At 39.8% G+C, this 12,826-nt stretch overlaps 1 protein-coding gene across 1 annotated transcript in view; it reads right to left on the bottom strand.

The window, feature by feature from the left end:
* hmcn1 (hemicentin 1) overlaps nt 1–12,826 on the bottom strand; it is a 538,964-nt gene that overhangs the window by 46,722 nt on the left and 479,416 nt on the right. Inside the window, exons 87-92 of the mRNA XM_069942357.1 lie at nt 7,633–7,902; nt 6,174–6,344; nt 5,068–5,238; nt 2,951–3,121; nt 2,304–2,474; nt 865–1,035 (exon numbers count right to left, since the gene is read on the bottom strand). Coding sequence (XP_069798458.1) covers nt 865–1,035; nt 2,304–2,474; nt 2,951–3,121; nt 5,068–5,238; nt 6,174–6,344; nt 7,633–7,902 — 1,125 coding nt within the window. The remainder of the gene's footprint in view (nt 1–864; nt 1,036–2,303; nt 2,475–2,950; nt 3,122–5,067; nt 5,239–6,173; nt 6,345–7,632; nt 7,903–12,826) is intronic.

The raw sequence follows: 12,826 nt of genomic DNA, 5'->3' as shown, positions 1-12,826 counted from the left end.
ACGGGGATATGGGGAGTGGGTTAACAGAAATTCGAGGTCAATATTGATGCCATTTGGATGGAGACTGTTGAGATAGGATACAAGGTGTTGTTCCACCAATTTGTGGGTGACCTCAAATTGGCAGCATGAAACCAAAAACAAACATGCCAATGTGGCAATGGGGTGTGGAATTGGGTCACTGGAGGATTCTTGCTGTTGCACTGGACAGAACAAAGGCGGTCAACGAAATAATCATCCAGCCTGCGTTCAGTCTCCCCCATGTAGAGGAGGCGCAATGAGAAGCACTGCATGCAGTAAATGACCCCTAAAGATTCACAGGTGGTATTACTTTACATGGAAGGAGTGTTTGGGATCCCAAATAGTGGTGAAGGAGGAGGTACAAATGCAGCACTTTTTGTGGTCACAGATGTAGATACCAAGCAGACAATTGGTGGGAAGGGATAAGTGGACGAGGAAGTCATGGGTGGAGCAATTCCTATGGAATGCAGACAGGGGAGGGAAGATGTGTCTGGTGGTGGTGTAGGGAGCAGAAAATGTGGAGAATGATCTGTAAAATGCTGAGGCTGGTGAGGTAGTAGGTGAGGTCAAGAGAAATCCTGTCCTTGTTGCATCTGGTGGGGGAAGTGGCCAGGGCAGATGCATGGGAAATAGAGAAGATGGGATGAAAGCTGAGTTAATGGCAGTGGAGGGGAAACCACATTTTCTGAAGGTAGAGGGTGTCTCAGATGTCCTGGAATGGAAGGTCTCATTCTCAGGGCAGAGATGGAGAAATTAATACAGTCCTTTGCAGGGAAGAGGTGTAGTTAAATGACCTTTCTTTTTTTTTCTGGATCCAAATTACTGAAGTAAAATCAACCTGCTAACCTGGGCAAATTTCAGTGCTGCACCGGTGAATCTGTGTGTCAGCACCCGCACAAGCCCTTCCACCATTCACCGGTCGGGGATTTTCACAGGTACGATAGCGTCGCATTTGGCCTCCATTGCACGTTCGGCTGCAGCTTCCCCAACTGCTCCACGGACCCCAGTTCCCATGTACTGAAGGAGTAAACGTTATCAGCATTGTTAATGATGTTGTGACTCGTGAACTGTAATGTCAATGCACAAACAATTGGATAAGTAAGAGCCCTCCTGAGCATCCAGCATCACTAACAACCTAACCAATTTCTTATTGATTTCACCCTTCACGAATGTCCAATATTTTTACAACTTTGTGCACATGCAATATCAATACTTCCATGAATGTACTATATTTGAGATAATGATTCAACACATTCCAAAAGTCATCAAATCCAGAAGTGCGAAGATGACAATTGTCAGAATTAATTTCCATTGCAGAGAGCTGAAAGATTTTGAATGGTCCTTTGGGGAAGGATATTGAAGATTTGAATTTATCTTGCAAATGGGGTGTAAAATGATGAGAATTGGACTCTGTAAATAAGCTTACCTGACCAAGAACAAAGTGTACATTGTCTGTGAAAAACTGAACTGCAGATATTAAATCCATGAATCAGTCAGTTCAGTTAAAAACAGATATACACTGCAGTTGGGTGTTGTTTAATTGGCTTTTATCTGGTTGTGCATGAAAGTATACACAACAGGATAGAAGTTGGTCAATGTCATGCCTTAAACAGTATAGTGTTCACACAGTTCAGGAATTGATATAGATGAACATTTCATTTCAATTATTTTGAGGTCAGAGATATTTAACAAATATGCAAACCATCTCCAAGCTGAAGAAACTCCAAACCATAGGAATCGTCAGAACGAAGATTTTCCACTTGCCTAATCTTACTTCAAGGATAAAGCATATTTTGCTCAAACCAGTATTTAATTGCCCATACAGAAGATTTCCGAAAGCTCTGTTAGAGTATTAACATTTTAGAGTATTAACTGATTGGGCAATGACAATCTGAAAATTTAATCGTATCTTTTTGACCAAAAGAAAAATCGTATCTGAAAATAGCACCTGAAGAAACAAAAGTCAAGTTATTATTTCAGGCTGAGACCGCGCTCTAAAAATCTCGGATCTCAATGTTAAAGAACCCGATGCAAGTGAGAAACACAGAAACTGCAAATGCTGGAATCTTGAGGAACTCAGACAGCATCCTTGGGTAGAATTGGTCAATCAACGTTTCAGGTCAGGATCCTTTATCAAGTGAACCCATTTTGTATTTCTAAAATAATCTGTTATATTTCAATTGCATCTGGTTTTAATCTTAATTTTAAGGATTAAGCAAACTGGAACAGTTGAATTGAGCACTGGAACAGTTCAGTGAAATTTACTGATGGCTCATCATACTCACTTGGGCATGAATCAGTATTGCAGAAATCCATTTGTATATCGGTGCCTTCACAGTAGCGGCCTCCATACTGAGGTGAAGGATCTGAACATATCCTGGACCTTTGGCGAGTACCTCCTCCACATGACACACTACAAGCACTCCAGCTGATCCAAGGTATCCATTTCCCATCCACTAAAACAGTGAGATGCTAGGCATTACAGACAAGTTTGTTGCCCTACAATTAAATTCTCATCAATTCTGGCAGCTAAGGTGCTTATTGAGATGTACAGAGCAAATATGACAGCATTTACCTTTGTAAAGCAGATTTTCCTGGAAAAGACCCAGTTTATAAGCAGTAAACAATGATCAATTTTCTGATTGATTTCATATATTTCCTAATGTAGGCTTATGAACTTGGCAAGGATTGAATATTTATAAAATGCGTTCATGTTGCTTCAAAAACTAAGCAGTCACTCTTGTTGCTATGCTCACTGTTGCTATGTAGGTATGGTAACCAGCACTTAATTCATTTCTCTGCCTTGATAGTGCCAGCTGTGGGATGAAACTTTGCCAGACACTTTTCTAAATGCAGAGAACTAATTCCATCCCAGAGACGAAGAAAGTTTTTTGCTCTTTTTTGAAATACTTGGTAGCTTTTTCTTGCTTACCTGGACACATTCTTTTCTTACAAACGCGCGTCTGTGCATCTTGCCCCTCACAGTGTGCCCCATCGAATGACGGAGGAGGATTGTTACAGAGTCTCAGTCGAGTCTGAGTCCCTTTCCCACAAGTCTCACTGCATGGACTCCATGGTAACCAGGAACTCCAGCCACCAACCACTGGAGAAAGATTAATAAAATGGTGCAATATATTTCAGTCTATAAAAGCATAACATTAGGAGACCTTAATAAAATCAATGGTCAACTGGTTAGAACTGTAAAACTCTCTGCTGTTATTGCAAAAATAAAATCAATCTATTATTTCCATGTACTATATTTTCTTATGACCTGGTATTTGGCCCATCAGGTTTACTGGGTCGCAGAACATTCCCATGGTCTCATTTCACCTGCACACAGCATCTTTCAGTTATTCCCTTCGGGAAAGAAATACAGAAGTATTTAGAGTTAGCACTACCCAAACTAAAAGCAGCTTCTTTGAAGGGCAGTGAGAATGCGAAACAAATAAAGGAATGGCTCACACTAACCATCCAAGACTCTATTGAACTATTTATTTGTATATATGTCTACTCCTCCTGCATATCTATTGTTTGTCTGTATGTGTGTTATGAGGGGTTGGGTGTCTGCACATTTTGCATCAGGGACCGGAGAACACAATTTTGTCGAGTTGTACTTGTGCAATCAGATGATGATAAACTTGAGCTTGAACTTTTATGTGATCCATTCTTTCTCATAGGACCATCAACTCTCCTTGATTCTCTTGCATTCCAATTGCATACTAGAGGGTGATTTAAAGTTGCCAATTCATCAATCAGCACATATTTGGACTGTGCGAGGAAACCTACAGACATGTGGAGAATATGAAAACTGCATTCAGATAGCACCCAACATAGGATCGAACTCAGGTTGGAGAGCTTTGTGGCTGCAGCTCCTTTATTGTGCTGCAATGTGTTACAAGGAAATGGTTCAAAAATTGATAAGATCTTCAGGATAGATTGGCAAAAATAAAGTTAATTTTCAAAAATGAAGCAATAAAGAACAGTACAGCACGGGAACAGGCCCTCAGTTCACTATGTCTGAGCTGAATATAAATTATATCTCTGCTGATGGCACATGATACATGCCTCTCAATTCCCTGCATATCATGTTCATCTAGTCTCTTAAACTCAACTGTATTATTGCTTTCATGACTGTCCCTGACAGCATGTTCAAACCATCTACCATTCACTTTCTGAGTTTAAATAAAAGCTTACCCCGCACATCTCCTTCAAACTTCACCTCCCCTCCCCCATTATCTTGAATGCATGTCTTCAAAGTGTGACATTTTTACCCTGGGAGAAAGATTCTGACTGACCACCCTATTCATACCTCTCATAATTTTACCAATTTCTATCAGGTCACAACTCTCAGCATCCGTCACTCCACAGAAAACAACCCAAGTTTGCCTAATCTCTCATAGCTCCTCTAGGAAATATCTAAGTAAATCTCTTCTGAAATGTTTAACAAGGAGCATGTTGTGGTTGGAAAGGTAAGAGACTGCAGATACTAGACACTAGAACAAAAATCAAATTGCTGGAGGAAGGCAATGGGTTAGGCAGCATCCACGGAGGGAAATGGACACTGAAGCAGGGTTTTAACCCAAAACATTGACTGTCCATTTCCCTCCATGGATGCTGCCTGACCTGCTGAGCACCTCTTTGGCTCAGCATGTTGTGGCTTGTGACCAGTTGGAAATGGAGCACTGAGCCATTAATGTTTTTTTATTCATGGAAATCAAATGTTGCTGCCTAGGATAGCATTTAGTATCTTTTAGTATTTGCCTTGACAGGTATAAATGAATGGCTCATGAGGTCACTTCAGAAAGCTGACAAAAACATGCACATTGTGATGTCTGGACACACAGCAGCCAAATGAGATCTCCTTCCCTCGAGGAACCACAAATTGTTATTTACACTAATCTTTTCAATCCACATTTTATTATTCAACTGTTTTAAATGCCAGTAGATGAGACCAGGGGTATGAACACAATGCACCCATTCCACTCTCTCCTGAGGCCCCGGAGGAAAGAAATTGATGCAAAATTAATCTTTGGAAGTTGTCTGATTCACCTGGACATGGCTGGATGTTGCACATAATGGCTTCCATTGCCTTGCCTTCGCATCGCCTCCCACCAAACTGCGTCGATGGATTACTGCAACTCCTGGTCCTCGTCCTGTTCCCCTGGCCACAAGTATGAGAACACTCTTCCCACTGGCTCCATTCTGACCAACTGCCATCCACTGAAGGCACAAATATTTGTTAATACCAAGTCTTTCAGTGTTTCTGGTTAAAATGTTGTTTAATTACCATTTCAACAAAAAAACCCACAAAATATTTAAGCCCTGTTTGCAAGAGGTTATACCCATAAATTATCATGAAACAAGTACTTATGTTAATGCAAAGTATAAAAAATACATGTAAAAATTACAGTTAACTTTGTTCTTCATCCTCAATTCTCACTGACATATGATTCCACAACTCTTGCTGCCCCTCTGATATATTTGGAAATTGAGGGACAAGAAAATGATTCCCTGGGGTCCTTGAACTGTAGGAATTGCGAAAGGTCTAAAAGATCTGTCATTAACTTTTGTGTTTTATCTCTGTACACAGGTAGACCTTTTAACAGTTAAATCACCATTTCCTTTTGCCATTACTTTTGCTTTTAACATTGTGGGGAGCAGGTTGGAGGTGCAGGGCAACATGGAAGTACAGATGGGTTGATGTTTTCAGGTGATCAGCTACTCACAAACCTTCTGGAATCTGTATGAATTAACTGGGAGGATACTTCTGCTTTGCCCATCCTATTACTGCCCTCCTTTTCCAACAAGTGTAACTGGATTGAATTAAAGATTTATTTTTAATTCTTAACCTTATCTTTTTCTATTCCACTGTTTTTGGGAAGTTTGGACTATAATATCTTGGTTAAATGACAACCTTGTGATGCAATTAAAAATGACCTTTTTCAGTTCATGAATACCTGTGTGAATCTATTGAATATAGTTCAATTAAATGCCACAGTAATTGAACTATTTTATTGTACAGTAAATATTTAAGAAAATACTACAGGAAAATTATGCTTATTTTTATAGTTATTTCCAATTTTGGAATATAAGCATCAACTCTAATTGAAATTCTAAACTATTATGTAACATTATACTGCTAAATTGAAAAACACCTGGACAAGATTTGGATTGACATTCCCGTCTTTCTGAATCAGTGCCCTGACAATGCCGTCCTCCATTTGCAGGAACTGGATTGTTACAAAGCCGCTGCCGTTTCCTTATTCCCTGTCCACAGGTCACGCTACACGGTCCCCACTTCAACCATGCAGAAAACCCGCCGTGCACTGTAGGAGACAAATCAACAGGAATTCAAATACTTAACACTTCATTTTGCTATTCTGTTGCATTTCTTGTATTATTATTGTAACAGTGAAATGTAGTAATTACCAAAAATGTTTCTGGTGCTTTCAAGCTGAGAGGACTAATTCTATTATTACTGATGGACATTACCTATATGAGGTAATGAACTCTATTGTTATTTAAAATGGTCTTAGACCTGAAATGTTACTTTTATTTCCCTTCCTCAGATGTGGCCTATTTCTGTTTTTGTATTGTAATTTAGTTCTCTCCTATCTTCCATGGGTTCCAACACATCCTACAATTTACACACACAGAATTTGACACTGAACCATCTAAGGCAATTTTAGAGCAGATGGCTAAAAGCATGGCTAATGTGGTAAAGTTGATAGGGGAAAGAGGGGAAGAGGAACAGGTGTAAGGATGGAATTTCAGCATTCATCACCATGTCAGTAGGAATGATTTGTTAACATTGAAATCTTCGTTTGTATCACGTTTCCCTTTACTGTTGGAATAGTATCCAAAACAAGAGTAAGTAAACCAATGTTGATTTGCCCTGTGTGCTAATTTCAGTTAATTATAAAGTAGATTTGAAAAATTGAAAAGGCATGTTTAACTCTCACTTTTTCCATACAAATTAGATAGTGGAGAAACGTGCATTATAGGGTTAGGTAGGCAATGAGGTTTAAAAGGTACTTTTATTCCTTGCATTCAAACCCAAGTGATGACATCCTTAATTTGCAGGCAGTGCACAAAAGAGTTGGAGGCACTCAGTAGGTCATGCAGATCCATAGGAAGCAAAGGGTAACCAATGTTTACCTGATGAATGTCCCAAGCACAGAACATTGGTTACCCTTTACTTCGTATAGATACTGCATGACTTGCTGAGTTTCTCCAGCACTTTGTGCATTGCACTTGACCCCCATCCCCCAACACCTGCAAATACTTTAACTTCATTTCCAGGCACTAGATTTCTATAAAGTCACAGCTATTTCTGCATCCCTAGTAAAATTAAACAGAACCCACTTTAATGATGTTGAAAACCCCCTTTGAGGTGTCAGAGACACATCCACAGTGATTCAATGATAGTTCCTGTAGACTTAGCCAAATTATATATCTTCACCTACTTATCCAGGCAGAGAATTGGAGATCAGACCGAGAAGATGTTGAAAGACAATACTTTTGGCACCTGTTCTCTAGGCCAGCAAAGATAGTGCACTTGATCAATTCAAGAGAATTTATTTGTATTAGTGAAAGGATTTAAGAGGCCCAAACCTTGTACTGTCACAGAGATTTTAACAAGTACTGAACCCAACAGGTTCCTGGCAACACACTCGTATTCCGATGTGTCCTCCTTCTGCACAGCTGCAAGCCGCAGCGAGTTGTTGGATAAGACTGTGATCCTATCGTTTCTTACAAGTGGCCGTCCTTGCCGGGACCATTCAATAGTTGGAAGTGGCTCTCCTCCTGCTTGGCAGTTCAACATCACCACGCTTCCAGCATCAGCATTGATATCCATGGGTTCGATTGTGAACACTGGGGAACCTGGAAGAGAAAAAGGACTGCTGATAGGATCCTAATGAAAAGCCTCAATCAGACATTTTGTTGAGATTGAGTCTCTGGGTAGGAGCTGGGCCTATACTGCAGAATACAATCAGATGAAAAAAATATATTGAATGATGAATTAACATCAACAACCAGAACCTCAGACAACAAATTATGAAGGCAATGGTTGGAGGAAAATGGGAATAAAAACCATACAAATTGCCAAACAGGAAAGTAAATGTGCAAGAAAGATGAAAGTGGTTTACATAGTGTAATGCGCGTCGAAAGAACCAAAGACTTGTTGATCCAAACCAAGGCTTTTATTAACTAAAAGTTATATCACAAGTAGGTCGACCAGTCCAGAATGACCTGGTCTGGCTAGGAGCAATCCTTTAAGACCTGCCAGTAGGTGTGGCTACACTCTCAGTCAATCACAGTCATCCTACACTACCATCTGTACATATGTACATATATACATTGGTGATAGAATCTGTACTATCACACATAGGCTGTGCTGTAATGTTTTATGTTCAATGTCACAGCTGCATGCAGAAGGTCAAATATAGATTCTTGAAGACTAGATACCGGGAGCTGGGGAGCAAGAGAAAACATTATATGAATGTTAAACCACATAAATACAAGCACAAACACCATGGGGCAGATTACACACTAAATGGCCCAAGCCTCATATTTACCCCCAACACCAGCCTTCTGTAGCCTCTTTGCTTTATCTGCTTCCCCATGAAGCAGTTCAATCTGCACTTGTTGTTTTGACCTCTGGCACCCCAAGTTCCCTGAAGAAAGTGTTGTCAGAGGCCCTTTCCACCAACTCTCAGTCTCATCAGAGACATTTTAAAAGCTAAAATTAATGTATTGAATTGAAGTTAATTATTTTATTAATGGGTTCAAGTGAAATACAAACTCTAGCCTCCTTCATCCAGGTCAACTACTATTATAGGGGGCGTGGCAAGATGGCGTAAGAAGAGGACGTGTGAAACATAATAATTAATGCCCAAAAATTAAAGACAGTTAAAATATTCAAAACTTTTTTGAACAAGTTCAAGAGTCAAGTACAGCAATAATAAAGAGATTAAAAGCTCAACCTGGGAAGAAAGCATATTTTAAAAGAGCTGAAAGTGCGAAAGAGTTAAGGGCTACCTCCAGAAGGATCCTTGAGCTTCGATTTTGGAAGCCCCAAAGACACAGAGGACCATCCAGGCTAAGATTTCTGTTACACCGGTGCTCTCCTTGTGTTTAACAATGCAAGATGGGGCCAGTAAGGTGGGCCCTGTTTTGGAGTGGGGGGGTGCGATTGTGACACAGAACACGTGCCCAAAGAGGTTGGAGAGTGCGGAGGCAAGCGCTCCATTCGTGAACGCGACTGTGAGCATGTTGGTGCGGCTGGCGGCGTGACGACCACTGGCACAGGGTCAGAAGACTGAACTGGACTGAACGCAGTGAACTGACCAGGCCCAGGCTTTGGGAATGGCCGCACTCCACTGGGCCGACGATGTCAGCCTGGTTTGGTGGGGGGAGGGGTTCAGACCCGCAGACAAGTGGCATGGGCCGAAATAGTGGCTGTGGATACAGAAGAAGAGGAAGAACTGCCAATAACTACTGAGGAAGAAGAAGAAGAAGCAATACTGCAGGCTGGAAGAATTATAGAAGGTAGGTCTCAGAGATTGAAATCTCCTTTACAGACTTTTGAAACTCTAACTGTGGAAGGGGATACTACATTATCTTTGTCTGAAGATTTCATATGTAGGATGGACAATATGGCAGCACAGGTTACACAGGGATTTATGGATAACAAGACCCAACTGACTGAATTAAGAGGGAAAATGGCCAATATTTAGGAAGAAGTGTCTACAATTAAAAAAAGATGTAACTAAATGTTTGCGAGCAGTGGATACGGTGCAAGATGAATTTAAAGAAATTAAATGAGTATTTCGTGATTGCAATGACAAGGTGGAGAGATATACAGATAGGATGGACTATGTGGAACATTGTATCAGGGGCAGGGATGTGCAAAAGCGAGAATCTTTGAAGAAAATTGATTCATTGGAGAATCAGAGCTGGTGTAATAATGTTAAGATAGTAGGACTGCTGGAGGATATTGAAGGAACGGATCTGGTGAAGTTTTTTTGGAAATGGATACCTGAGATGTTGGGAAAAGATGTGTTTCTGGAAGGGTTAGAATTGGATAGAGCGCATAAGGCGATACGGCGAAAACCTTTCCAGATCAACCCCCACGAGTGGTTCTTATTCGATATTTACGGTATCAAGATCGTGAGATGATATGTTTAGTAGTGCAGAAATCCCGCCAAAATCAGGGACCTTTGGTGGTCCAGGGTAATAGAGTGGTTTTTTTATGCTAATTTGAGTCAGGATGTCAGAAGGAGACATCAAAAATTTAATCCAGCAAAGGCGGTGTTATGGAAGAAGAATTACAGATGTGCTTTTAGATACCCAGCCATGTGGAAAGTGTTTTATGGTAATTTTCAGGCTCATTTATTTGAGGATGAGAGTGAAGCTTTGACATTTTCTAACTCTTTACCAAATAATCCAACCAGTTCTGAGTTGCAGAAACAACTGAAATCACAGGGATCTCCAAAGAAGAATGGGAATGGAAATGGAAGGAAGAATCTGGAGGAGTAGAAATTGATTAAGATTGGAGATGATGGTCAAGTTGCTGGTACCATGGGGGCTGTGGAATGAATGTCTGAATATGGATAACTTTTTTTTCTTGATATTGGACTATCAGCTGGGGTAGGTGGATGACTCTCCATCTTTCGAAGTTGTCTGTCACTAGTGGTTTTGACCACACCTGGATAATAGAGGGGAGTCCCACTTAAGTGGTGTTTTATTTTGTAGGGTTTTGTTTTGTTTTTTTGTTTGTTAGGGGATTTTTTTTGCATTTTTTTTCTTTTTTCATGTATAATTTTCTATATTGGTAGTTTAAGGGGTCTTTTCTTTTTTAATATTGTGTTAGGGTTTGTTGTGTTGGGTGCCATTCGGAAGGGAATAATGAGTAAATTGAATTTCGTGACATTTAATGTAAAAGGGATTAATCATCCGATAAAAAGGAAACTTGTGTTGGACTATATCAAAAAGATGAAGGTGGACATTGCATTTTTACAAGAGACTCATCTGACGGAGAAAGAACATTTGAAGTTGAAACTCGACTGGGTTGAACATGTGATCGTGTCTTCCTTTAATTCCAAGACTCGAGGAGTAGCAATTTTGATTCATTAAAAAGGTGCCTTTTATGTTAGAATCTTTTTCTGCTAATGCAGGTAGGGTTTTGAAGGTTAATTGTAAACTATTTCCAGAGGGCTTTGACTTTGATGAATTTGTATTTGAATGAAGATGACGTAGAATTTGTTACTAATGCATTTTTGTATTTGAATCAATCACAATATTATGGTAGGAGGGGACTTTAATTGTTGTATGGATCCATTGTTGGATAAGTCTCCAAAAATTCTGAAGAAAACCAAGATGGCAAAAAGAATAACTGAGTTGATGGGGGATTTAAAGTTATTGGAAATATGGAGGTGGATGAATCCGACCGAAAAGGATTTTTCATTTTATTCTGCACATCATGATTCATTTTGAAGAATAGATTTTTTTTTTGGTATCAGCACATTTGCAGGGTCGAATTGGACAGGCTGAGTATAAGAGTAGGATTCTGTCAGATCACTCATTATTGTTGATTTCATGTGGTGTCGCTGAGGTGGCAGAAATTAGTTATTGTTGGAGATTTAATGAAATGTTGTTTAAAAAAAAGCCTGAATTTATTACGTTTGTAAGAGATCAGGTAAGGTTTTTTTTAAAGAAATGAACAAAGGTTCAGTTCAAAGTAAGTTTACATTATGGGATACTTTAAAAGCATATTTACGGGGTCAAATGATCAGTTATACAGCAAAAGTGAAGAAGCAATATATAGTAGAAATTCTGGACTTAGAAAAATAAATTGCAGCATTAGAGAAGACATTTCAGAAAAATTCAACAGAGGACAATAAAATACAGTTGTCTAAACTGAAGCTTCACTAATAATACAATGCCAACCTATAATTATGAAAAAATGATTCAACGATCGAAGCAGCGCTACTATGAGTTGGGTGAGAGAGCGCATAAGGTTTTAGCTTGGCAGTTGAAAACTGACCAAGTTTCTAGAACGATTAATGCAGTTAGGAGAAATTCAGAGAAAACATAAACCACAGGATATTAATGATGAATTTCATACATTTTATCAGGATTTATGTACATCTGAAGGGACCTCGGACATGGAGCAGATTGTATCCTTTTTGGCGAATTTAAATTTACCTTTATTAGAGGAAGAGGATAGTAAGATGTTGGATGGTTCATTTACTGATTTAGAACTTAAGGAAGCATTACAAACTATGCCCAGTGGAAAATCACCTGGAGAAGACGGGTTTACAATAGAATTTCATGATTTGTTATTTCTAGTATATACTGATGTACTTAAACAAGCCACTGAAACAGGTTTATTTCCAGAGTAGTTTCCAAGGGCTGTGGGTACATGGGGGGAGCCCTGACGAAGAGATATTCACAGCCAGAATGTATACCCAATTGGTTCGTTCCGCCCAACCCACTGTACAGGGATTGGTTTTGTCCGTAACTAGTCTGCTAATTGGGCACCGTGTGTCTGAGGCGGTGCACGCCTTATCTGGGCTTCCAGAATTAGAGTTGGGAGGTAAAATCCACTCATGTATAACCCAGGTTAAATCAGACAAGCAGGATGAAAAGAGACGGGCTGCTGCTAATAACGGACCAACAAGAAAGGACCTTTTTCTAACCTTGTTAAAGTTAGGCGTACCTAAAAGTGATATTGATGGGAAACCTACTGTGGTCCTTTATGCCCTTTATAAGAGGAAGGCAGGGGGACATCATCCTCAGCTGT

This window comes from Narcine bancroftii, chromosome 5 (genome assembly GCF_036971445.1).
Source record: "Narcine bancroftii isolate sNarBan1 chromosome 5, sNarBan1.hap1, whole genome shotgun sequence".
Lineage (NCBI taxonomy): Eukaryota > Metazoa > Chordata > Chondrichthyes > Torpediniformes > Narcinidae > Narcine > Narcine bancroftii.
This window is presented reverse-complemented; position numbering and strand designations above follow the sequence as displayed.